Below are 27,440 nucleotides of genomic sequence, written 5' to 3' on the forward strand. Positions count from 1 at the left end.
CTTTTTCGTTTGACACTTTTTTAGTTTGTACCCCGTTGGTTGGTCAAAGTAAAACTAAAAAGTGACGAACTGTCACTTTTTACACGGCGCTCACGCACACTATCAAAACAAACGTTTGATAGTGTGTGTAAACTCCGTGTAAAAAGGGTGTCAAACTGAAAAGTGACCCCGTTCGTTTGACAACAGTTGGTGTCAAACCACCGGGGTTTGAGTATATATCTAAAAAGCTATCTAAACTACAGATTTGGTCGATGCAAAATAAATCAGCACTGGCAACGTATGTTTTGCGCTTGCAACACTGCCAGTTTTGCTGGACGTAAAGGGCGGTTGGTGTCCAGCGCGTTCGGATCTGTCAAACATTGGCCAATCTTTTTCCCTTGACAATCTGTAATCTAAACCTGCTTTCACGCACACTAGCACACCATTTGATTTGCTGTCCGGAACAAACTACGTGTAACTACGTACACGCAATACATCCGTACGTAGATAACTCTATTGTTGAACAGTGAACATGTTCTAGCTGTTAAAACTGAGTGAATTGATTTACCAAAAACTTCTCTATCAAAACTGCAATATTTAAAACGACTAGAAACCATCCACGCTAACGACCCACAAGTCGTTTGTAGTCTCTATTGCCAATTTCTGTAAGAACCTAGGATTTCGACGGCTCGAATGGCTCACCCAAACTTCTTTTTACTCCAATTGGGTCTTAAAAACTAAGTACGGTATGGAGGTCGGAAGGAATGCGGTCAAAAAAAGTTGCGCATTCTTTTTGTAACCCCTCCAAGAAGAGTTGACCGTTTGGTTTGAGCGCGTGTGACGGTACTCGCGCTTGAGGTTTTTGGAAGAAAAAAAAATAAAAAGACAATATTAAAAAATTAAAATGCTGAATAATAAAAACAAAAATTGAAGAATTCAAAAATTAAAAGAAAATTTGTGTGTACAAAAAAAACGCGATAAAAAATTTAAGTGAGCGAATAAGGCTCTTAGCTGCTTTATTTCAATGTTTGTGTCCAGGACGCCGAAATATTCAATAATTTTCTACATATTTTTGTTAACAGTCTGGACCCGATGCCTGATTTTTCTGTTACATTCTTATTGGAATTCCACATAAACTGTAACATGAATTGCAGGCACCGGGTCCTGACTATTAAAAATTGTCTTTGCCAGATTTGTGAGCACCTATGTCCAAAACCAAGCTTGTTTATTTTTTTTCTCTTTGGTCTGACAGTCTTGGTTTGACAGCTCTATCATGGATTTAGATCTGGACATGGGGAGGGATAGGGCACAACTCTCTCTTGAAAATTGAAGAGCCCAAAAATTTATAAATACATAAAAAAAAATCGAAAAACAAAAATTGTGATATTTCAAAAAAATCTAATTGTACCAATCCTTAAATTATTAAGTCCTTCCATTATTTAATTTTGTTTTTGTTAAATTTTAATATGCCGCCAGAAAATCATTTTAGAGTCATAGATTCATAAATTTGTTTTTTTCTAATTTGAAATTTTAATTGCTTTTAAAAAACCAATTGTAGCATTATCAAATATTTTAATTTTAATGTTTTGACATTTCCAAATTTTGAATTTTCTACTTTTTTCAATTTTAGAATTTAGATTTTGAAATTTTTGGATCTCTGAATTTTTAAATTTCAGATTTTTTTTATATTTTGAATAAAGAATTTCTAAATTATAAAATTTTTAAATCTATGATTTTTTTTGATTTTTGAATTTTGGATTCCGAGAATTCCGAGAATTAAATGCCAGCCTGCATATATTTGGCAATTTGTTTGCAATTTGCCGCAAACAAATTTGCGAGTTTGGCAAAGACTCAAACACGAAAAAGTGCGAGATTGTTTGTTTGCCATAGTCTAATAGCTCTTTAAGCTGTGCAAAAAAAGAAACTTAAAAAAAATAAAAACAATAAGAGATAAAAAATAAAAAAGATTGATAAAATTATTTATAAAATTAATAAAAAACAAAACAAAACAATTAGGAAAATAAAAAAAAAAACATGAAAATATAATAATATAAAAACATTAAAATAACTTTGATTTTGAGGGTTCAAGGCTAGTACGCAGATCGGAAGGAAAGGGGTCAAGAAACAGCTTTACGAACAGCAGAACAAAGGAGAGGGAGCGTTTTCTTGGGGCTTTGCTTCACTCTCTCTGGCTTGCTTTCGCTGCCGCTGCTACCCATTTAAAATTTTTCTTGACCGATTCCTTCCGAAGTGCATACACCGCTGAAGTGCGTATACCGCTTCAACCAAGAGCAAAAACCGATAAAAATAACATATTTCGACGGTAACATTACAAAAGGCATCATGTACATTTTGACAATTTCTGGGTTATTGCATATTCTGAAAGTACTCCTAATAAACTACCTCTCCACCAAATGTTTCTGGAGCAACATTTGAAAGGGGCGGTACGACATTGCTCTTACGGCCTTTCACTACACGCCTTTTAATGGGACGAAAGGCCGTAAGAGCAATGTCGTACCGCCCCTTTCAAATGTTGCTCTGGGTTTAATCATGATTCTAAATAAAGTAACATAAACAAAATCTCTGCCATCAGCAGTCCCTGTTTATATAGCCCTGTCAACCTGTCAAACAAAAGACTATATGAACTTCGTGACGAAAAAAAGCATCATGAACAAAGCGCCATGTACATTCGGCGAAGAAAAACGAATCATAACAAAGCGTCCCCCTCAATGACAGCAGGGTGATATAGACGTTGGTGATTTCAAAAGGAGTTATGTTTGTTTTTCTTAAATAAAACGACGGAAATAATGTTTTACTGAGCTTGGATGGTCAAGTATCAATAAATGCAACGTTTTTCATCGTTTGTTATTAATAGAACATCTTATTTGGCTTTTAAATTAAAATGGGAATTGAAAATGGATGCTCAACATTCAAATGCGTTTTTCTCTATCTATCTATGCTCTTTATCTCTATCTTTTCAAGCGAACAAAATTCAAAACTTACTGCACAGTTTTCTGCTGCATCAGCGTGGAAATCTCCACCAGTAGCGCCGAAATGTATTGCTCCGGAATGCGGACCGCTGCGTCAGATCCGGTTCGTTCCTACTGAACACGCTGCTCAAAATTTCCGCGTCCTTGCTGTGAAGTCCCTGCAGCAGCAAATGAGCCATATTCTTCAAACTTATCCCCGCCATCCCTCGTTAGCGGCAAGTTCTCCAGCCGGTTCTTCATCGTCTTGATTCAAAATTCAACTCACGCGCTGTCCACCGTCATCGTTTGCGTCTTGAGCTGCAACTCTTCCTGCTCCTTGCGCTGGGACGAGGCGGCCGGTTTGCGCACAATCACGACCTGCTTCTAAACCCTCAACGATTCCTTCTTGGGCTGCTCGAACTTGAGACCGTACGCGATCAGCATTTCCGGCAGGTTGGGCGAGAATTCCAAGCTGGCGGCGAAGATGGGAAGGCGGCCGACCACCAAAAAAACAACAAAACAAACAGCTGTCAGAAACGGTCAGAAATCAACCGCTTTGGTGAGCTGCTGCACCTAGCTTTTTGTGTGGTGAGCCTGGTCAATGTTTTGGTGGAATTTCAGCAGAGAAATGTTTCATTTGAAATATTCTGAAATGTGTCATGCGACACCGCGCGTCGCATGGAGTATTTCAAGAAAATTTACCGTGGTTAACCGCAATCAAATTAACAAAAGCCCTATGGTTTGTACATGATGCTTTTTGAAATGTTGGTGTCGATTTGCCCCCCCGTGGTGGTCTTGTTTCGGTGGCAAATTTGATCGCGGTATTCATAAGAAGGAAGCCAATTTGATTTGTACCTCAGCGCTGGAGTTGGCCTGAGCCAGCGTAAAATGTTGTTTATTTGTTTTGAATTTGAATTTGAATAAAAAAAAAAGTGATCAGAAATGGTTTTCAATCGTGTTTGAAAATTGTAACACAGAAATAAGTTATTTCATATCAGCGTGCTTGTCCGATGCCCATCTAAAAATCTTATCGTTTTAACCGTTTTTGCGTCACTGCGGTCATGAATTTCACAAAATAACAAAACCTTTGTTTGCTCACCCCCCAGTAAACAACAACATCGTCAGATGTTTTTCTTTCGTGGTTTGCATCGCAAATTTCCGTGATGATCGTCACGTAGAAGGTGAGACTTTATTTTTAATCGCGCTAATTATCCGGCCTGATGAGTAACCGCTTCGTGATGTTCTAGATTTGAAACAAACGATGGCACTGCTAACGGTGCGCCATCCTCCGGTGGCACTGCGACCCTTTGCGCTCGCAATTCTGTTCGGCCAGCAGCGCAAGAGTACGAATGTGGACGCAATCGATTCGTTCATCAGCGAGCTGGTGGAGAATAAAACGCTCAAGTGGAAGGTTCTGAACAACAAGAACCGTGTTCCGCCGCGTAAAAGTGAGGCGGTGGTCGTGGCGCCGTCGCCGGTGGGGGTTCCTAGCCGACGATCGCCGTTCCGGTTGACGCAGATCTTTGACGATCTGACCTCGAACCCGTTGGTGGTGAACATTGAGCCGCTGGAGCAGATTCATATTGATAATTTGGTTGAGACCGCAATTCAGGAGGGGAATGAGAAGGATGTCCACTTGCTGTTTGACCAGATGTTGGAGTATAGGCGTGTTCCGTCTCGGCAGGTACTAAAGATGATGTGCGAATATTTTGCCGGGGAAACGGACCGCAAACGACTGGAGCAGTTGGTTGGGCTTTGCAGGGTTGTCCTGTCGGAACAGACGGCTCTAAGTAAGGATTACCTCCACTACAAGGCGCTGCTTCAGTGGAAAATGGGAAACTCCGCCAAAGCGTTGGAGAACTTCAAGGAAGCCCTGCAGGACTGTCCGGCTATAACGAAGCAGGACATCAACCGGCTGCTGCAGGGCATCGTGGACGAAACGATCGGCAAGAAGAGCGAAGCCGTCCTGTTGGCTGTGATCGAGTTGGGAGAATTCTGCATGTTTCAGCTCAAGGACGAGTTCCTGCTGTGTTACGTGTGGGAGGGCAGCTTCCGGAGTCAGTGGTTCAGCGATCAGGAAGCGGCCAGAGCACTGTTTGACAAACACGCCGAGCTGAGGGTCGCGATCGCGAGAAGACTGGGCAAGCTCTGCTTCACCTATATGCAGGAGTTCAACGCCGAACCGGTGTACCGACTGATGGAGCTGTTCCTGAAGCACAAAATGCTACCTCAATGTCAGCAGGTTCTGGTGCGCCTGTTTGAGTATCAATGTGAGTTCTAAATCGAATCACATTTTTTCAGAAGAAGTTAAAATCATTTTCCTCAATTCCAGACTGGCGCCGAGATCTGCGCGCCTGCTCGGAAATCATGCAGAACTCGATCGACCTGGACATCACGCTGCCGGACATTTACAACCGCAAGCTGTTGGACCTGCTGCTCGGCCGAACCACGGCCGGGCCACGGTTGCAGCACTCCCCGGTCGGGGCAGTTTCGTCCACTAGCACTGCTGCTGGTGCGACGCCATCCGATCCAAAGCGCAAGGCAAAGAGTTACGAACTCAAGTTTTAATGCTGATTGAAGATTTGTACAGAGCAACAAAGTGTGTGTGAGTCACTTTAGATTACGAAAAAAGAAATGTTTTGTTTTTTAGAATTATGAAAAATACATATATTTACTACTAGCAAAAAACGACAATTTTAGTTTTTTGATTGCGCGGATTTTAATTAATGACAAGTTCCTCAATGTTCAGTTCCTGTCGCAGTTCGGCCATGTCCTGCTCCCATCGCTTTTCCCAGTAGACGTTCATCAGCGGGTGCACCTGCCGGCCCATTCTGAGTGCCCAGGGAAGGTAGTGGCGTAGGTAGTTTTGGCGTTGTCTGGAAGTTAATTTGAACGGTATAAATAGAAGAAGATTTTTATGTGATGGAAAAAAATCTACAGTCATAATGCCCGAAATCCTAAAGTTATTCCTAACTTTCACTGCCCTTCGTCGCTAAATACTCAGCAAAAAGGAATGCCGGCCCCTATCTCGTTTTTACACAATCCCGTGTGACATTCTCTTTTTCTCTCTTATTCCCGCATTCACAATCATCACGTTCTTTCATTGCGGTTTTCAGAGAAAACAAAAGAATCTTCGGTGATTGTTCTTGAACGAGGAACAATCACGATATAAAAGAAGACGACTCGCAAGCTTTAGTGACGGTCGCTGTACCTTCTGATATTTAAGCGCAAGAATCATCAAATGATAGTTTTTCTATCACTCATTTAAAGCACTGACACTTACACGATAGGGTGCCAATAACAAATTCAAGCTCAGGGATACCGATTCGATTCCTTATACAAAAATTAGTAACTGTGAAATTTTCGACCGAAATCGGTTACGGTCGCTATTATAGATAGATCGTTAAAGCTGGTAAAAAAAATCAAAAACGTCTTCTTTAAATCACTAATAACTCGTCAGGGTTAACGCGGATCGTTTTGCAAATAATCATAATATTTTACTCAGGAATCTCACACTTGACAATGATCCGACACATTTAACGCCACCTTTTGGTGGAATTTTAAAATTTTCGCTTTCTTTTTCATGGAAAAAAAAGGATTGTTATCTTTTTAAAATCTATATTTGTCAGTTAACAGTGACACAATATTATGGCCAAGCTAAGTAAAAAAAAGAATTTCAGAAAGTAATGTCAGTACTATTTTTTTTTTAAATAATTTGAATGAAGAAATAAAATTTGAATCGTTAAGTTTTTATCATAACATCAAAATAATAGAAAAAGCCTTAAAAACTCGGAAACGAAGCAATTAGCAATTTTTCTATTATTTTTTCAAATTTGTAAATTACTGCAAAAATATAAGTTTTGCAAAAAAAAAAAAAAAATACGAAACATGTTTTTTTTTATGTTACTTATATTTTAGAAATTGTGAATTCTATTTTCAATGCAAAAACAATGTTGTGTAATTTTCTCATATTTTTGGTAACATTTTCAAAATATAGAAACAAGTATCAGGCCTACACGTCAGTGATGTTGAAAATAATCGCTTTAGTGGCCAAAGTGCTTAAAAAAACACGTCCATTAGAGTAATTTTCTACGAAATCGGCCGATTTGGACCATTTTTATTTTTTGTATTTTTTTATTTGACTCTAACTTTGTGGGGGCCTTCCCTATGACCAAAAAAGCTATTTTGTATCATTGGTGCACCCATACAAGTCTCCATACAAAAATGGTACGTATTCAAACAGCTGTAACTTTTGAGTGAATTTTCTGATCTTCGGCAAAGTTGTTGAGGACTATTGAGAAAATATAGGTACAAGGAAAAAAATTGCCGATTTCTTTATTAACTTTTTTCACAAGAACTCAATTGCCCAAAATACGCATTTTTTGATTTTCGAGATTCATATTTACCGATTTTTTCGGAAACAATTTTTTTTTTAAATCAAGACTAACATTTCAAAAGGGCGTAATATTGAATGTTCAACCCTTTTGAAATGTTAGTCTTGATTTCAAAATTATTGTTATTAAAAGTATGGTTTTCGAAAAGATCGAAAAATTTCACGAATGTTTTAACATTGGAAATCGGACCATTAGTTGCTGAGATATTGACATTAGAAAAAGGTGGATTGTTTGGGTGAGACTTAGAAAACTTCAATTTTCCTGTTTCTTTTTCTTTCAGCCGCTGTATCTCAGCAACCAGAGGTCCAATCTTCAATGTCTCTTAGCCAATTTTATAGCAAATTTTCTGAACTTTAAAAAAATCAAAGATGGTCACTCATGGCCACTATTTTTAAAAATCAAAAAACTGCAAATATTTAGCTAAAATCAAACTTTCGGTGGCTATATCTTGAAAACGTAGCCCTTGCAGCTTGTAAAAAATCTGTAAAGTTCTTTTCGATTGCAAATTCAATTAACATAAAAAATTAAGTTTTTGCATAAAAATTTTTTTCTCCAAAAATCACTATTTTTTCAAAAAATCACAACTCGGCGGCAGATTTTTTTGACCATACTTCTCTATGGCTCAAAAGTTGCGGGTTTTTGTCCCCTAAAACATATCAAAAAATCTCGAGAATAAAAAAAAATGTATTTTTGGGAAATTGAGTTTTTGTGAAAAAATGTTAAAAAATTCGGATTTTTTTTCCGTGTACCTATTTTTCTCAATAGTCCTCAACAATACCTACAACTTTGCCTAAGACACCAAATTGATCAGAAAACTCATTCAAAAGTTTCAGCTGTGAATATATACGTACCATTTTTGTATGGACAGCAGCCAAAATTGTATGGAGACTTGTTTGTGCGAACCAATGACACAAAATAGTTTTTTTGGTCATAGGGAAGGCCCCACAAAGTTTGAGTCAAATAAAAAAATACAAATAAAATCCATTTCCGGTTTTGGTAGAGAATTGCTCATTAGCTCATCATTTTTGTTACATCCAAAAGTGTAAAATATAAGTTTGAACCAAATAAGGTTGATGCAAATATTTTTCAAAGATTTTGTTTTCGGCTCGAGGGGGGGGTGGGGAGGATTGGTTAGATTTGACGAAAACAAACATTTTAGCAAATAAAAACTTTTTGCGGTACTGTACAGTAAAGGATTTTTGAATAAACCCAAACATTAGCCCGGGTCAAAAAATTAAAGTTGCTCAAATAAAAAATTATATGAGATTGCCCGAAAGAGTACTCAAAATGGAGGCTCAGGCCAAAATTTCAGCCCATTTGGTTGAAAACTGGCTTGCCTTGAGCAGGAACAAGTTTAAATGGGAATTAACCCGTAAAACTGGAGCATTTCGGTAAATTGCTCTGTACAAGTCAGCCGTTAACAAATGACGACTTTTGCATACCATGGGGTCCTAGGGGATGGTCTGGGGAACAATTCCTCCGAAGGGTGCAAGACGATCCGAGGCCCCTGGTCTTGACTTGAACCGGATTTATTCCGGCGTCGCAGAAATTCTCATGGTCCCAGCGCCGGAATGAATCCGGTTCAAGGCAAAACCAGGGGCCTCGGATAGTCTTGCGCCCTTCGGAGGAATTGTTCCCCAGACGATCCCCTTGGAGCCCATGGTATGCAACAGTCGTCATTTGTTAACGGCTGACTTGTACAGAATAATTTACCGAAATGCTCCAGTTTTACGGGTTAATTCCCATTTAAACTTGTTCCTGCTCAAGGCAAGCCAGTTTTCAACCAAATGGGCTGAAATTTTGGCCTGAGCCTCCATTTTGAGTACTCTTTCGGGCAATCTCATATAATTTTTTATTTGAGCAACTTTAATTTTTTTGACCACGGCTACCAAACATGCTTAAAATGGTTATAAAAGCCGGAGAATGCATTTTCTATTGATTTCAGCTATTTGCTCTAAATTTTCATTGAAATTTTGAAGTTTTTTGAAAAAATATATTTTTTGGCCTCCTGATTTTTAAGCCAACCGATAACTTTAAATAAAATTTATACCAGCCTGAAAAAGATACGAATATTCACCAAAATAAAAAAAAAAAGAATTAAAAAAACCATCACTCACTTCGGTCGCAGCCGGAACGCCCCGAAGACGGCCCCACCGTAGCACATGGGCAGCCCCGTGTTGAGCGCCTCAACCCACTTGACGGCCACCTCGCCGAGCATGTTCGTCGGCATGCCCAGCACCGTGTGGACCAGGTCGTGCACCTCCCGGTACCGGGTCATCACGTAAGCCAGCTCCGGATCGTCCATGAAGCGGACCTCGGCCCGGGAATCGGGCGTTATATCCTGAAAAAAGTCAAACATTTCAGAAAAGAGAATCATTTTTTGCGCTCAAAAACTCACGTGCTTCTCGAGAAAGTGAACGTACTGGTGGCCGAAGCTGGTCTCGGGCAGGGCCTTGAGCGCGGCCATGTCGACGGTACGCGTGTTGATGCGCGGCCGGTCCGCCAGAATCTGCCGGCCCTCGTCCGAGGCCAGCATCTGGCGGCGGATGGCGTCCAGTGCCGGCACGCCGGTTGTTTCGCCCAGGCAGGCGATCATGTCGTGTCTTTTAGCATAAAATCAAAATCGTTAGAAGTTATGATCATCACTAAATTTAAGAATTTATACCTTCGTGGGTTAATGAGAGCGGCCAGGGAACTTCCCACACCGAGGATGACCCGCTGGAGCTCGGTGACCTTGATTTGGTTGCGCAAGAATTCCTCCGTAAATGCATCCGGTGCAGGAGGAGGTGCTGTTTGTGGTGATTCGGAGGTGGTGGTTGTTGACTCATTTCGAGATATCGTTGTGGTCAAACTTCGCTGGATTGTGCGGCCCAATCTGACGGGATGTACTCGACGTAGAAGCATCGTGGTTTAAATTTGCTAAGATTGAGACAAATTATTTGATGTTACCGGTATGAGACTAGTAATACACATGATACAAGATAATGAATTTTAAGAAGAGAGTTCGTATCAAAAAGTGGTAAAAGACAAACTTGTAGGAAATTTGACTAGTTTTCTGAAAAAAAAAAAAAAAAGCACTATAGAGCAATTCCAGCTCAAATCAGGAATTTTTCTGGTACTTTTGTACCCGACCCTCTCCGATTTCAATGAAACTTTGTAGACATGTTATCCTAGGCCTATATAAGCCATTTTTGTGTATATGGAGCCAATAGTACTCGAAAATAACATTTGAGAAGGGCGTAAGGTATTTAAATATTGTTGTATTTTGCAATATAAAAATTACTGTGACTCAAGGCCGTTGCATCGTATCAAAAAGTGGTCAAAGACAAACTTGTAGGAAATTGGACGGGCTTTTTGAAAAAAAAAATACACTGAAACAAAAATACACGCCACTTCTAAGAGATTTTTTGATTTTTAAGTTTAAAAATTAATTTTCAATGTGATGTCACGATTTTTTTTCGCTCATATTTTTTGAGGAAATAGCCTATGATGTTACAAAAAGACTGATGAAAAATACAGGATGGTATGTCTCTCCTAAAAAAATACAAAAATCATTTACTGAAACTGTTTTTTTGAAAAGTGGTCTAAACGTCAAAATTTTTAAAAACGGATAGTGGGAATCGATTTCCCACACAGCAAAAAATCCGATGGTAGAATCGCATGCAAAAGCATGCAAATCACCTTCGTCAAAATAAACACTTAATATTACACACTGCATGTCCAATTTTTGCAAACACAAAAAAAAGTTGCAACCGACGGAATTCAAACCTAGCACCAACAGTAAGGACTGGCGCCTTAGCCCACTCGGCCATCAGACCGATGTAAAGTTGAAAGGATTAACGCATATATGGGCTTGACATTTCTGTCAAGTAGGTTTCCCATACTGATGGGCTACATGTTTCAGGGCGTAAAATTACATAAAACTGCATAAAATAATGCAATTTTTATTTTACACCCAAGCCTTTTACACGCAGCAGGATTACTACATTATTAGCTGTGCAGACAATTTTACATAAAAGTCTCCATATTGACCATTGTGCTATGTCCAATCCTGACTTGATTTTTCAGTCTCGTAAATATTTTTTACCGAAAAGCTCGTCAAATTTCCCATAAGTTTGTCTTTGAAAGCTTTTTAATTAGACTCGTTTTAATATTTACGTAAGCTTATTTACTATCCAGGTTTCTACCACACTGAAAAAAATATTCTATTTTCGGTTATGAGCAATGTAATCAAACTTATATCTGTAAGCCCATACATCCAATTGCGTTAAATTGAATGTTTGGCCCTTTTGAAATGTTAGTCTTGATTTGAAAATTTTGAAAATATTGTTTTCGAAAAGATCGGAAAATTTCACAAATGTTTCATATTTTAACATTGAAAATCGGACCATTAGTTGCTGAGATATCGACATTGTAAAATGGTGGGCTGTTTGGGTGAGACTTAGAAAACATCAATTTCCTGTTTTTAAACCTTTGCATTGCAATATCTCAGCAACTAAAGGTCGTATCAACAAAGTCTGAAGAAGCAAAATATAGAGAATTTTCTCAGCTTTTCAAAAATATTTTTTTCAAAAGTGGGCAAACATGTGCAATAATTTTAAAAAATGAAAAACTGCGACTATTTTCAAAAAAGTCACCTAAATATGGATTTAACTTGAAAACGGTGCACTTTATCAAAATTTCACTAAAGTACTTTTTGATTGCAAATTAGATTTTACATCGAAAAATGAAGTTAAAAAATTTTTGCGACCGAAATTTCGACTTTTTGAAAAAATCAGTATTGATTAAAAAATTCATAACTCGGTCAATGATTTTTTGCACAACCTGGAAATTTCTGAAAAGTTGGCATTTCATGTCCTCTAAAACATACCAAAAAATAAAAGAAAATTAAAAATAGTGTTTTTTTGCAAATCAAGTTTTAGTGATAGAAAGTTAAATAAAAAAATCAAAATTTTTTTTTACCGTGTATCATTTTTTCCAGTGTAGTCCGTATCCATACCTACAACTTTGCCGAAGACACCAAATCGATCAAAAAATTCCTTCAAAAGATACAGATTTTTGAATTTTCATACATCATACATCATGGAAAGCTGCCGAATTTGTATGGAAAATTATATGGACAAACTAATGATGCAAAATGGCTTCTTTGGGCATACCGAAGGCACCATTTCATAGAGAATTGCTCAACTTCAAAAATATGCCGTTCATCAAGGACAGGATGTATTCGACGTGGCGAAAAAATTCACTGAGAACAACATGAAATTATCAGGTGAGTCGATTTTGCTGTTGCATATAAAGCATTGTGATGTCATTTCCGATTTTTTTTTACTGACGTAAAAATGAACTGCTGGGCTAAAAAACAGCATAGCGTAAACCGGAGTGACATTGATAAGATTTCAAATTATTTTTGGAATATTTTTCAACTGGTTAAGAAAAACTTTACCAGTTGAAAAATGGAAAAATGGAAAAAAAACTCAGGAGAAATCATTCAGTGAGAATCGAAAAAAAATCAGTACAAACCAACAAACCCTTGAATTAAACTTTTACTATCAGATTTGGGAAGTATTCCTCAAAGTAATTGATGTTTCGATATTAAACTTATACAGTTCAAGCTCGATTATCCGAAGTTTCGATTATCCGAAGGTTTGTATGAGACTTCGGATAATCGAATCATGATCATAATTTTTTTTCGTATTTTTTTTCTTACTTTTAACTTTAAATACGAGTTCGGCGACCCCATTTTAGTAAAATTTGAATATTTTGTTAGTCCAGCAGTTCATTTTTAAGTCAGTAAAAAAAATCGAAAATGATATCACAATGCTATTTAAAACATGTACTGGTGTAGGCCCCACAAAGTCCGTTCACTATTTTTGAAAAAAGTATTTTCAATAGTGTTTAAAAAACTAGTTACGTTAAAAATTCTTAGTTTTAATTCCGAGGTAACATTGTCATTGTTTTTCTTTTTAAAATCATATTTTATGAGTTCAAACTTTATTTTTACGTCAAATGTACCATCACTTAGGTTCACAGCTAAAAAAGTAGTAATCCAGCTGTGTGTAAAAGGCCTGGGTGTAAAATAAATATTGCATTATTTTATGCAATTTTATGTGATTTTACAATCTGAAATATGTAGCCCATTAGTATGAGAAACTTACTTGACCAAAATGTCAAGCTCATATATGCGTTTATCCTTACAGTTCTTCATCGGTCTGATGGCCGAGTGGGCTAAGGCGCCAGTCCTTACTGTTGGTGCTGGGTTTGAATCCCGTCGGTTGCAACTTTTTTTTGTGCGTTGCAAAAATTGTACATGCAGTGTGTAATATTAAGTGTTTATTTTGACGAAGGTGATGTGCATGCTTTTGCATGCGATTTTACCATCGGATTTTTTGCTGTGTTGCTAATAAAGTTTTTAATGAAAAAAATCAATGTTTATATTTAGTTAGCTAAGTTTATAAGCTTTTCAACAAAATACATCTATATTTTAGGTAAAATTGTTAAAAAGTCAGATTTTTGCCAGAAATTCTTTAAAACTAGTTTTGTTTATAGAAATATCGAAGCACGAATCAAAAGTTTTCACAATTTATATTGAATTTGGAGATTTTTTCTGAATCATGTTTCAAAATAAATATTTATTTTTTATTTATTTATTTTTTCTCCTAGTGTCCAAAAAATCCAAAAATGCATTCCATTTTCCGATTCAAAATCATGTTCATTGAGAAAATCGTGACACTTTGAGAAGATTAAAATAATGCTATTCATCAACATTTTCTTAATTATAGTTAACATACTTATAACATACAATTATAGTTAACATACATACAACCACTCCACTCGCGAGCACAAATAGCAGGCGACGCGATACTGCCCTGATGAATTCCTACCGTTTGTCACTTTCACACCATTCGCTCCCGAACACTCTCTCTTCTACTCTCCTTCTCTCTCTGATCGGCTCAGTCTCCGAACGGCTCAGGCAGGCCGAACGTCACCGATCACTCTAAACTGAAAACATTTTTTCTCTGATACAATGCGTTATACTCATTGATTTGGGTTGCTTAAAATCAATGTTATCAATTAAATTTTGCATTTTTTTTTGATTTCATAACATTATAGACACCATTCAAAAAAAATTCCACCAAGATCCAAAATCAAATTGATGGCAAACTGACGGAGTAGGCAAATATTTACACGATGTATTTGTTCGCTGAGTGAACAGTTCGGACCACTCGCTGGCTGCTTGCGAGTATCATTCGCTCATGAATGCTAGCGGGTTGGAATAGGCGACGAATGGATAGGCAATGAGTGAGTGGTTTCTGTTCATTGAACCGAAAATCAGGACCCTTGTATTTAATTTGTACTCTCCATTTTGCGGAAAAATCTCAAACCTATGAATGCCATCTAAGTCACCTCGTTTTACGGTACCAAAGCTTGGTTTTACAAATGCCAGCGACCAAAATGTGCCCTTGGTTTCATGGATGTGGAAGACCACAGGCATACCAAAATCTTATATTTCATGGGCGTTGGAATACAATAAAAAAACCATGGTACTACCAATGTTGCAAAATCCAGGTATTGACAGTTTAATTTTGTGGCATTATCAGTCAAACGCACGGTTAGTCATTTGACCCCTATTTTTTTTCTTAAAAATATTATAACTTTTGGTAGAATTGACCAAATTGGATGCTTCTGCACGGAGAAAAAAGAGTTCCGAAAATCTTGAACATGCGTTCATGAAAATGGGAACCACGACCAAAGTGTTCAAATCCCATGGTACGTTTTTGAAAAACGTACCATGCAAATTGAACACTTAGTTCGGGGTTCCCATTTTCATGAACGCGTGTTCACGATTTTGGGAACTCTTTTTTCTCCGTGTGGTTGCAAAATATTTTGTTATATTCAGCGATGGAATAATCATCATCAAAAGAAAATCTCTGGACGTTCATCAGAAGAAAAAATCCGAAGGGAGCATGGCTCTCCTCTCTCGCGCACGAAAGATCGGTAAAAAGAATTTAAAAAAATGGTCATCTTGATTATTCGGTGGAACATCTTTTTCACTACTACACTTGCAAGTGTAATGTCACACGTCGAAAAATGACATGTCACATTTTGTAGATAGGCAATGTGTGTAAATAAAGTGAAATAAATATTATTAAGTGGTGCTGACAAGGAAATTCACAAAAAATCATCAGTAGATTGATTTTCTTGGAGAATTTCGTGAGCGATTTTCTTTTGCGTAATTTGCCACCTCTCTATTGCGCGGTTGAAGAAAGTACGCAAACGAAATTGTTTTTTTTTTGAATAACATGGTTTACCCTTGGAATAACATGGTTTAGTATTGTTGTGGTCTTCCACACACAAGGTTTTGGTATGATTTCATGGTATTTTACCATCTTACTAGGCAACCAATTGCTCATTTTGGTCCCTGTTTTTTTCCCAAGTAGGGGAACCATACCCTTTTTCAGCCTATTTCTATTATCGGCCTATCAGCACTTTGATCATGGATTACAGCTTTCATAAAGTGTTTTTGACTGTTCTAAAGTAATAAATAGCTCAAATAAAAGTGAGCAAGCAACTCTCCATTGTTTATACATCTAAAAATGTTGATTTAATAGCGGTAAACGGCGAAAGTGATGAGAATTGGTCGAACGGCTTAGAGTGATTAAAATGGGTATATTTCCCCTAATACCAAAATTTGGTACTCCTGTGTTATTTACCTCTGATCGGGCGAATATCACTTGATAAAAGTGTGATGAAAAGAAAGAGGTTGCAAATGTCTGCCGAAATCCTTAGTATCAAAGGTATATTTATTTCTTGTCTAATATCAACGTAAGTCAAGCTGTGTTTATTCAAATGGCATCGAAACTTCTGAAAAAAAATGCGTCAAACTTGTCGTAAAACAATACAGTAGTTGTTCGTTAACTGGGCTGAGAACGTAGCCCAGTCACCGAATGCAGCTCGTTAACTAGACTGAACAAAAAATAACGAGGGGACCACTGATGCATAATATTTTCCAGATGAAATATAAAAATAAAAGTTACTCAAATTTATTTACAATGCTTACTTTTCATATTTCTTTAATTGTAACTTGAAATTAAACAAAAGTTTGAAAAAAGTTCTTTTATTTATTGAATATGATTATTGCATCCATTAACCCCTAGGTCATTTTGGTTTGTTTTGGTTTTTTGACGTTTGTCTGCTTTTTAACTGGGCTACGGCCCAGTTATCGAGCGCCCAGTTAAAAAGCAGCCCAGTTAAACAACGCCCAGTTACCGAACAACTACTGTACAATGCAATGTTTGATTAAAAGAAAAAAAAAATCAATTTTCAATCATTTAAGTGAAATTTGGTCCAAGACAAATTTAAAATTTGCATTCAAGTATTATTTTCTGCTTTAATTTTTATTGTGTCAAGCTCAACATTTGCAAACAAAATAACAATAAATGCTAATTGTAAGAACCTAGAGCTTAAACCTAAATGTTTTAGTATGTCAATATTTTTGGTATTGAAGGTTTCGAAACGCAAAAAAAAATATGAGAATTGACTGGTTAATTATTAGATTAAATCTGCTAGGAACCCTTAAAACAACTGAGAAAAACACGTTTAACCTCCAATCAATCCCAAACAAATGACGAGAATCAAATGGATGATGAGTTCGTGCTTACATCACCATCATTAAATCGCGTTGACCTTGCGTAATTTACCTGCACGATTGGGCATGAAAAGAGAGTCAGCAAACTGTTGTTGTTATTCATAATAAGCACTTCCACCATATCGGTAGCACATATTTCTGTTGCACCCAGGTGCTTATTTTTTGTATGTGACTTTTCGGACAGCACGTGCCACACGTCATACGACAAGCTTTCGTCACTTTTGCTTGACATTGAAAGTTCTTAAGAAATTTTGCGTTGCATTCCGGATAAAGCGCTTAACTCGTCAAGTGTGTGTACGGTTAATTTGCCCGAGGTCATTGTCTTGTCCGAAAGCCAGGTTGGACAAAATTCCGCTCGTTCCAATAAATATAGGCTGAGGCACACTATTCGTTCAACTATTCGCTTTTGCCTCGAACTTTATCGCCGCGTTCGTTTTGCTTTCCCGCGAGAGCTCCTCTTCTATACGATGAGGCCACCATGCCACAAAGGCGAACTTGAACTTGGACTTGGAGCACAAGCCTCGCGGGGGGAACTCCGTCGTCATGCCACTTTAAAATGCCACCGCACACATTATAATGTAGGGGAACTATACCCTTTTTCAGCCTATTTCTATTATCAGCCTGTCAGCACTTTGATCATGTATTCCAGCTTTCATAAAGTGTTTTTGACTGTTCCAAAGTAATGAATAGCTCAAATAAAAGTGAGCAAGCAACTCTCCATTGTTGATATATCTTAAAATGTTGATTTAATAGCGGAAAACGGCGAAAGTGATGAGAATTGGTCGAACGGCTTAGTGTGATTAAAATGGGTATATTTCCCCTATGTGCCAACGGAATAGAGTTAAAGCTGAGGAAGTGAGGAGAGATTTGTACGCGTCCAGTCAATTTTATGAGCGTTGTTCAGTTTTTGGGGTGCAAATTCATCAGAACTTGCTGCTTTGGTGGTTGCTCTTTTCGCAATCTTTTCGGTTGAAGAAGTTGACGAACAAGATACAACGGTATCATACATAACTACAAATCCAAAAAGAGTGATACGGACATGTGTAGAATAATTTAAAGTTGTGGCATTATTTGAATTTCAAAACAGAAAATGTAACTAACCACAGATTTGGAGCCTAACATTTCAATAGGGCATATAACTTTTGTAAACAAAAGTGAGTCATTTGAGATTTACTAAAACCTAGATTAAATTTTCAAAAGGCTCTATCTGCAATTCCTATGCATGACTCATAGGTTGTTTTGAAAATTTACTCTAGAATTACAATTTATTTAAGGTGTGAGAGGGATACACCGATACACTCTTGTTTGCAAAAAAATATGTGCCCTATTGAAATGGAAGGCACGATTTCTTTAACGAATCTTATTTTATTACCATCAGTGGGGGTGACATTGGGTCTGGGGGGTGAGATTGGGTCAAAGTGATTTCTTACGGATTATACAATTTCTCAGATTCTTCTCAATGAAACTAAATTGTGTTTAAAGGGTTGTGTAGGGGACATATTAAGAAGACTTCTCTAAAAAATATCTTGTTCCTAGAACAAATCCTGTTATTTTGGCAGCTGTCTAAAGTTCAGGTACGCCAAAAATGACCTCTCGAAAAATCATTTTTCTAATATTTTTATTGGAATTGCTCGAAAACTACCCAAATGTTTAAAATTCTTCACTTCAAACATTGTAGCATGTCAATACGATTCCCTCGAACAAGAAACACTGTTGAATGACTTGTTTTTAACATATCGTTGTATTTGAGCATCATTTTAGTTTCATTTGACTCAATGTCAACCCCTCTAAGGGGTGAGATTGGGTCAATTTTCAAACTATTGGCATTTAAGGTAGTGTTCATCATAATCCACCATATTTTGGGAAAATGTTAGTTAACTATCTAAGAACAAATCTACGTTGAAAGATTTTCGATGTTATTTAAATTGTTTTTGTTATTAAGAAATTACGAGAGGTGTATCGTTTTTTGATCCATGGTCACCCCCAATGACGGTATAGAAAAACAATATCAGGCCTTTTAAATTCAATATCTTGTGGGCTAGAAGGAAAACGTTACCAAAATTTGAAAAATATTGCAATTTTTTTTAGTATCGCGATGAGGTCAAAATGTTAAAAGGTCAATGTGAAAACAGTAGGTTTTCATTGAATCAAAGGAGAGAGGAAGGCCAATCTAATCTACGTCCAATTTTTTTTTAAATAATCATGGATCAATCTTCTATGATTGTCTGAGTTCAAAATGGAGATTTTTCATATACTTCGGGACTAAGTAATGTTTTACAGTATCGCAAATCGACTTTGCTTTCAAGGTTGTTAACGATAAAATTATCGAGGCTGGATAACGATAACACTAATTCTATCGTTAACGTCGGGAAGATAACGATAATCTATCGTTATCATTATTGCGATAATTCTATCGGCGATCATCTTATCGCCGATAATGGACGATAACTCATTTTTAAAATCTGTCTAAAATCGATTAATTAAACCGTATCATGTTACATTTTCAATACTTTCACTAAGAATATATTTTTTGAAAATCTAGTAAGTTTCAAAGTAAAGTAGGGGAACTATACCCTTTTTCAGCCTATTTCTATTATCAGCCTGTCAGCACTTTGATCATGTATTCCAGCTTTCATAAAGTGTTTTTGACTGTTCCAAAGTAATGAATAGCTCAAATAAAAGTGAGCAAGCAACTCTCCATTGTTGATATATCTTAAAATGTTGATTTAATAGCGGAAAACGGCGAAAGTGATGAGAATTGGTCGAACGGCTTAGAGTGATTAAAATGGGTATATTTCCCCTATGTACTCAAAATTTTTCACAAAATACCGTATTTTTTCGAAGGTACTCAAATTTTCATAATTTGCAATATGGATATCAAACGAATTTTCTCAATTTTTTCACTTTATTAGAGTTTTTTTTTGTAAAATACAAAAAAAAAATCACAAAATACCGTATTTTATATGATACGAATTTCGGAAATACTCATTTTTTTTAATTTGCAATATGGGTATCAAACGACGCAAAATTTTGTATCATATAATTTGAATATATGTATGAAGCATGCAAAATTTAGCTTCGTTTGATACCCATATTGCATATTTGGAAAATTTGAGTATTTTCGAAAAAAATACGGTAATTTGTGAACATTTTATTACTTTCCAAAAAAACTCTAATAAAATGAAAAAGCATATAAAATTTCAATTCGTATTGCATATTAGAAAAATTGGAGTTCTTTCGAAAAAATACGATATTTTGTGAAACTTTTAGTAGGGGAAATATACCCATTTTAATCAGTCTAAGCCGTTCGACCAATTCTCATCACTTTTGCCGTTTTGCGCTATTAAATCAACGTTTTCAGATGTATCAACAATGGAGAGTTGCTTGCTCACTTTTGTTTGAGCTATTTATTACTTTGGAACAGTCAAAAACACTTTATGAAAGCTGTAATTCATGATCAAAGTGCTGATTGGCCGATAATAGAAATAGGCTGAGAAATGGTATATTTCCCCTATTAAAAAAAAACTAGTAAATTGAAAAAGCATAGAACATTAGAATATAGACATTAGAAATTATTTTATAAATTTGATTTGACAATATTTTAGATTTTTCCAAAAAATCAATTCTTTTTAAATCATAAACAGTTTTTGCACCGTCCTATACTCTAATTCAAAATATGTCTTTAAAGTATTAAAAAAAAACGAAAATAAAAAATACTTGTTTCGGAAATTAACTTGTAGTAATAAAAAGTCAAATAAAAAACGGGTATTTTGGATTTCCGAGTACCTATTTTTATGAAAAATCTTAATCACAACAAACAACTTTGCCGAAGACACCAAATCGATCAGATTTTTTTTCTCAAGGTACAGATTTTCGAATATCAACGTGTGATCTTTTTGTACGGTCAGCCAGCACAATTTTATGGAGCATTAGGTTCCTTCCCCTGTATGGAAAAACTTATGATGCAAAATGGCTTCGAGATGCATGCATCATCAATATCAACAAATATAAACTATATATTTTAAAGTTTTAAAACTCGATGAAATTTGAGGATTTCTAGAGAATTACTCTTCTGTGAACGCGATTAAGTTTTTTGAGCATTCATTCTTTTTTTTGCAGGCGTATTCATTATTAAATTTTATAAGGTCGTCCGTGAATTTATATTAAACTTGAGGTGAATTATTTCTAATGAAATTTGATTAAAAATAATATTGCAACGAAGTACAGAGGTAGGCAAATTAGGAGCTGTAGAGTAGGGTGCCAAGAATATGGAACTATGAATCGTCGCTCCACAAGCTGAATATTGTTCCTTGAGCTATTTTAGGACACTGGACTGGACTGGACTGGACCAAATAAGAGCAAAATCGGTCAACATGTACCCATTGATACTCGAGGGCAGGGATGGAATAATCGCAAAATAATCTTGCGAACTTTAATCACCCGCAAAATAGAGAGAAGGCGAAACACGCAAAAGAAAATCGCTCTTGAAATTATCGAAGAAAATCAATCAGTTGATGATTTTTTTGTGAATTTCAATGTTAGCGCCACTTAAATTCATTTATTTCGTTTTGTTGACAAGATTGTTTATTTACGAAAAGTGCCAGGTAACTTTTCGCCGTGTGAGTGTAGTAGTGAAATCGGTGTTCTGCCGAATAATCCAGATGATTTTTTTGAGTTTCTTTTTACCGATCTCTCGTGCGCTAGAAAGGAGAGCCATGTTTCCTTCTGATTTTTTTTCTTGATGAGCGTTTTAAGATTTTCTTTTGATGAAGATTCTTCCATTGCTGCTCGAGGAAAAATCGAAAAATCGACGGTAACATTTCAAAAGGCATCATGTACATTTTAACACTTTCTGGGTTATTGCATATTCTAAAAGTACTCCTAATAAGCTACCTCTCCACCAAAAATGAGCAAAAGTTACTTCAGTAAAGTCTGTTTAATCATGATTTTAAATAAAGTAACATAAACAAAATCTCTGCCATCAGCAGTCCCTGTTTATATAGCCCTGTCAACCTGTCAAATAAAAGACTACATAAACCTCGTGGCGAAAAAAAAGCATCATGAACAAAGCGCCATGTACATTCGGCGAAGAAAAACGAATCATAACAAAGCGCCCTCCTCAATGACAGCAGGGTGACATAGACGTTGGTAATTTCAAAAAAAGGTTATGTTTGTTTTTCTTAAATAAAACGACGGAAATAATGTTTTATTGAATTTGAATGATCAAGTATCAACGAAAGCAACGTTTTTCATCGTTTGTTATTATTAGAACATCTTATTTTGCTTTTATATTAAAATGGGAATTGAAAATGGATGCTCAACATTCAAATGCGTTTTTCTCAAAACGCATGGTTTGTACATGATGCTTTTTGAAATGTTGGCGTCGAAATGTATGAAAAACCAAACATTTTTACGGGTTTGTCTGCAGGGTGCGTTACTTCAATTCAAATATTCCCAAAAGTGAAATTCTCATTGGAAATTTAATGCACTACAACTTTGTGGAATATACCAAAGCTGTCAAACTCGATCCTGAAAGGTTATTAGCGATTTAAAAAAGTCGTGTTCGTATGAAAAGCATTTTCTTCGCCAACTTCAGGCTCGGGTATCAATGGGTTAATCTTAACCAATTTCGCTCAAAATTGCCACAGGAGTTTGAAATAGCCCATACAATTCTGGAGTTTTTTTTTTAAAAGGTCCGATACACGAAATTTTCAGTTTTTGCTTTTTGGGTGTTTTTTAATATCCCTGACTCAAGGCGGTTTCAAAACACCCAAAAGGCAAAAACTAGAAATTTGGTTTATTGGACCTTTAAAAAAAAAACTCCAGAACTGTTCATCGCTTGTGGAGCAGGGGGTAATTTTTTTCTGAGCACTCTACTGTAGAGTTCAGGACCAAGACTTGATAGAACCAAAAAGATTTTTTTAACAATGCAAGAAAAGGAGTGTTGAGTCACTGTTGAGTTTCACAAAATTATTCAGTGTTGAGCAAACAATTCCCGGACAGACGGTAATAACAAAATCCATACCATTTCAATAACAAATACTGTTAAAATAACAGAAAGTGTTGTGCAATCTTCTTGGAAAATCAATTTTTGCAAAATAATAAATAAATATTTGCATTAGAGTTTAATAACAGTTTATGTTATCATAACAAAAATTGTTATTGTTCTGATACTGGTTGAAAGCCCAAACAACTTGGGAATAAGATTTTCTGTTATGGAAGCATATCTTCAAATGTTATTGGGATGATCGGATTAGTTGTTAAAAAAAATAATGACAAAGATTTGTTCTAAGAATAACTTAAAATGTTATAAGTCTGTTATTACAGTAACAATCCAATAACAAAAAAAAAATCACGACGAATAACAAATCTTGTTATAAATAACATACATGGCCTAGTATTTTCAAATATCTAAAAATGTTATTCCTAAGTTATTTCCGTCTGCTCGGGTTGGAAAATTAATTGTTTTCGTCATTTTTAATCATCAAGACAGAATCATTTTGAGAGTTCAACTTCTAAACTGAATCAAAGTTCCCATTGATAACGGAGTGTCGTTCCACATTATCAACAACGATGATTGATAACAGCGGCAGGTTACAGCTATTCCGAGACTGATTAGTCTTGAGACGTTGGAACGTTTCAAGATGTATGTGGAATCAAATGTCACACCCAGGTGTGAACATTGAGAATGACAACTTACCGCAAATATCTGACGAGCTGAGTCAAGAAGGGACATTTTCTTTCCACGAATGTAAAAATTCATATAAATTCACTTCTTCCGAGTTCGGCGCCGTCGACGTCGAACTCCGCGTTTACTGATCCAATACATGCTAAAATAAACTAAACTCGGCTTAATGGTGAACTTAAATAGTGCTTTCTTCTCGGTAAAAAATCTTCTATATCGCACACAGTTTCAACACTCGCAATCGCGCTCACGCACACGCACTTTGGTTTCCTCTCGGGCCAGTCACAGCCAACACAGCTCTCGCGAAATCAAATTCAACAGCCGCAGCTGTTTCGTCACACGTTGTCGATACGGCCGCTGGCCGACGGTAGTAGCAGCTTCCGGTCGTCGCCTCCGCTGGACGCCGCCGCGGGTGTCTTCTTGCGGAAGGTGACGTACGCGTACAGCAGCGAGCCGGCCACGCTGATGTTGATGCCGATGCTGTTGAGCCAGGAGAAGACGTAGTCGCCGCCGATGAACATGCCGATGTAGGTGACGCTGATGTTCTTGAGGCAGCCGACGATCGTGGTGGTGAGGGCGGAGTTGTACTGGGTGCAGAGGATGGTGCTGTACGACAAGATGAAACCCATCACGCAGGACAGCAGGAACTGGGCGACGAAGAAGGGATCGTCCCAGGTGGGGAACTCGAAGGCTCGATCGAGGTCGCCGCAAGCCCAGGTGCCGATGAGGGCCGGCACGAACATGAACAGGGAGTTGTAGTACATGAGGCCGTACTTGCCCATGTCGGCGGTGTCGAGCTTCTTCTTCATGTAGACTCCGTTGGCCGCCGTTAGGGCGTTTGTGATCATGACAAACATGTACCCGTGCAGGTTAAAGCTGAGGTCATCGCTGGCCGCCAGCAGGGCGCCTCCGACCATGGAGTACACACTGACCTGAACGGCGGTGGTTGGCCGGATGCCGAGGATTCGCAGCTCCAGGATCATCGTCATGAGGATGGAGAATCGCCGGAGCGCGGCAAACATGGGTAAACTGAGGGCTTGCGTTCCACCGAGGCCAAACATCATGTTGCCCAGGTAGATCAATGGCAGCGGGAAGATTCTCCGCGGGATATCCCGGCTAAAGTCGGGAAACTTGACTATGTTGAAGCGTTTGCCCAGAAACAGGACTACGATGCTGGCGGCCAGCTGGCCCAAACTCAGCACCAGAAACGACGGAAACTGGTACGAAGTCAGCACCGTCTTGTTGACCACGGTGATCAGGAACGAGGCCATCCCGTAAAACAGCGCACTGGACAGCTTCATCAGATGAGTCACCCCATCGGCGCCGTTTCCGGCCCCGTCCATCGCTCCCATCGCGACCCACTCTTGCTTATCTCAAACTGTCGAAAGGTTTCGTCGATTCTCTTGTTTTAGCTTTATCATTCTACGTCCACGAAACCTCCCACTTCATCCCCTTCACAACTAACTTTAATTTGATGATAGCCTTCGATTAGTTCGGAACCGATGCTCAAGTGGCAAAAAAGAACTTAACTTTTGACGTTCCGTCTTTGATGGCACACACAGCGCTCAAGGTTCTTCCAGGGGCGCACACACACACACACACTCACACGTGCACAACTACACGCAGCACTAGCAAGAGAGATTCCCGATTCAGCCTCCTCCTCCGTCTTTCGCGGTCGGAACACGGCTCGTCATCGCCGCCCCGAAAACTATTGATTAACGTGGCACTTTTTTCCTTGGATTTGCCCGACGTAGATCCAAACTTCTGCCAATTAATTAGTCCAGATTAGTCGACAGAACACAGAGAACCGAACCGTCTTCCTTCTCCTCCTTTTGGAATTTTGCTCGAGGAGGAAAGAAATCAACACCCGCGACGGAAAATTGAAACCGCGACCGGCTGCGCTGACAACTCGCGAAAGAATGACGATAGAATGACAGCTCAGCAGCAGCGCTGGCGTGAATGAAGAGAGAGCAGCAGGAAGAGCGAACAAAGAAAGGAGATAGAGAGTTTTACGTTTGTTGCAGGCGAAAAGAGTTGAATTTATTTTATCTAAATTTGATTTATTCACGCAGAAAAATGTTTTGTAAAATCAGCCTGTACGAGGTTTGAATCAACAAAATTTTTGTTGAATATAATCAACGCCGATTTTGCGTTGAAACAAACCTTGATTTTCTCAATTCAACAAAAGCCTTTTGTTGTTTTGAAAAAGCTGCTTTGACGTTTAGCGTTGATTCAGCAAAAATCATGATTTTCAAATCAACAAAACGTTTTGTTGATTCAAATATGCCTTATTTTTCTGCGTGTTGAAATTAAATAAAACTCAGTAACAACTTTTCAATAGGGCGAATCCCTCAGATGTAAACAAACTGAGTTTTTGTCAGAATCATATAAAGCGAACAAAACTGATCCTAAAACACCCTCCATCATCACAAAATTCCGAAAATACGTAGTTTTACAAGCAAAAAACAAAAGGGCTAATCAACAACATCAATCAAAACAAACCAAATTGAGTTTCCGCCCTTGTGTTTTCATCCAATCACGAGGGGCGAATGTAGTGTTTTCTGCAAGTTCCGACGTATATTTAGAAACACCAAATTTTCGTTATAATTTAGTGAATTTTAACCTGACAATCCTCAAAATGGATCAAAATGTATGTTTCTGATGTCTCTGACCACAATTCCACAACAAACACAGATTTGTATGATCCTAAATACAAAACTTTTTAATTTCAATTATTGTAGTATCGGATCTGGTCTGGATTCAGAATCTAGATATGAAGGTCCATAATTTACCGGTTCTTGGAACATCCGGGGATTCTGGGTCTAGCAGTTGCAGGACAAAAGTTAGTGTAGGGAGGTTTAGGAGGAATGCCGTACAAAATCATCGCCTCCGTAACCATTGAAGCTATGCAAAGATAGAGAAGGCAGGATGGTGTCGCGGGGTGGCCTAGTCGTCAGGTGCCATGTCTCCCACTTCCGGCGGGGACACCCCAAGGAACGTCACTTCAATATAGACCACATCGTCAAACCAACTTGCTACTTACGGTGTATCCTGGCTCAACGATTCTTGGCCTGAATCGGACTCCTTCTGAAGGCTTTCTAGACCAATTTTTTTATCACTGAGGTTGCAAATATCACTGTATTATCACTGACTGTAACGTTTCACAGTGATAAAATAGTTGTTTCACCACTTTTTTCTTTAAAAACCCGAAAAATGAACAAAAAACAAAAGGGCGAATCTGTTGTTTACTTTTGCTTTGCGGCGTAACCTGACGGGCTAAACCGTTGTTTTGGTTGAGTGGGTGGCGAATACGGTGGGGCGAAAATGGAGGCACGCTCTTCAAAAAGGCGTAATTTGTTTTTCTCAATTTTTAATAGCAAAAACACCTTAATTAATTTCAAATTGCTATTTTCTATTACGTTTTGACAAAATTGATGGTTTTCATGCTTTTTTGTGGAAATAGGAATTGATCGGAATTGCAAAATTTTGAATGTTGATTTTCCCGAAATGGCAGGATCGTAGGTTTCGCCCTTTTGAAATGTTGTTACTGAACTATAGATGTAATCATTCGGGCCTTTCAAAATGTGTTGATTCAAAAAATTTCAAAATATTGATTGTTTTCGAAAAGATTGGAAAATTTCACGAATTTTTCATGTTTTAACATCGAAGATCGGAACCACACACACTCTGTGTCGGAACATTAGTTGCTAAGATATCGACATTAGAAAATGATGGGTTGTTTAAACCGAGGTTTAAACAAACTTAGA

General features: G+C 37.6%; 2 protein-coding genes across 2 annotated transcripts; one reads left to right on the forward strand and one right to left on the reverse strand.

The window, feature by feature from the left end:
• The first annotated feature begins 4,007 nt into the window (after positions 1-4,007).
• LOC6038236 lies at positions 4,008-5,596 on the forward strand. The gene is made up of 3 exons (XM_001848010.2): positions 4,008-4,129; positions 4,196-5,218; positions 5,281-5,596. Exons 2-3 carry the CDS (start codon positions 4,210-4,212, stop codon positions 5,514-5,516), a joined length of 1,245 nt encoding a protein of 414 aa, XP_001848062.2. The 5' UTR covers positions 4,008-4,129; positions 4,196-4,209; the 3' UTR covers positions 5,517-5,596.
• A 55-nt stretch (positions 5,597-5,651) lies between these two features.
• On the reverse strand, positions 5,652-25,600 carry LOC6054526 (UDP-sugar transporter UST74c). Its single transcript, XM_038261254.1, has 5 exons — positions 24,012-25,600; positions 10,008-10,252; positions 9,741-9,945; positions 9,460-9,683; positions 5,652-5,824 (listed from the first exon to the last, which is right to left on the reverse strand). Exons 1-5 carry the CDS (start codon positions 25,023-25,025, stop codon positions 5,668-5,670), a joined length of 1,845 nt encoding a protein of 614 aa, XP_038117182.1. The 5' UTR covers positions 25,026-25,600; the 3' UTR covers positions 5,652-5,667.
• Positions 25,601-27,440: the final 1,840 nt, after the last annotated feature.

Source organism: Culex quinquefasciatus, chromosome 3 (genome assembly GCF_015732765.1).
Source record: "Culex quinquefasciatus strain JHB chromosome 3, VPISU_Cqui_1.0_pri_paternal, whole genome shotgun sequence".
Taxonomy (NCBI): Eukaryota; Metazoa; Arthropoda; class Insecta; order Diptera; family Culicidae; genus Culex; species Culex quinquefasciatus.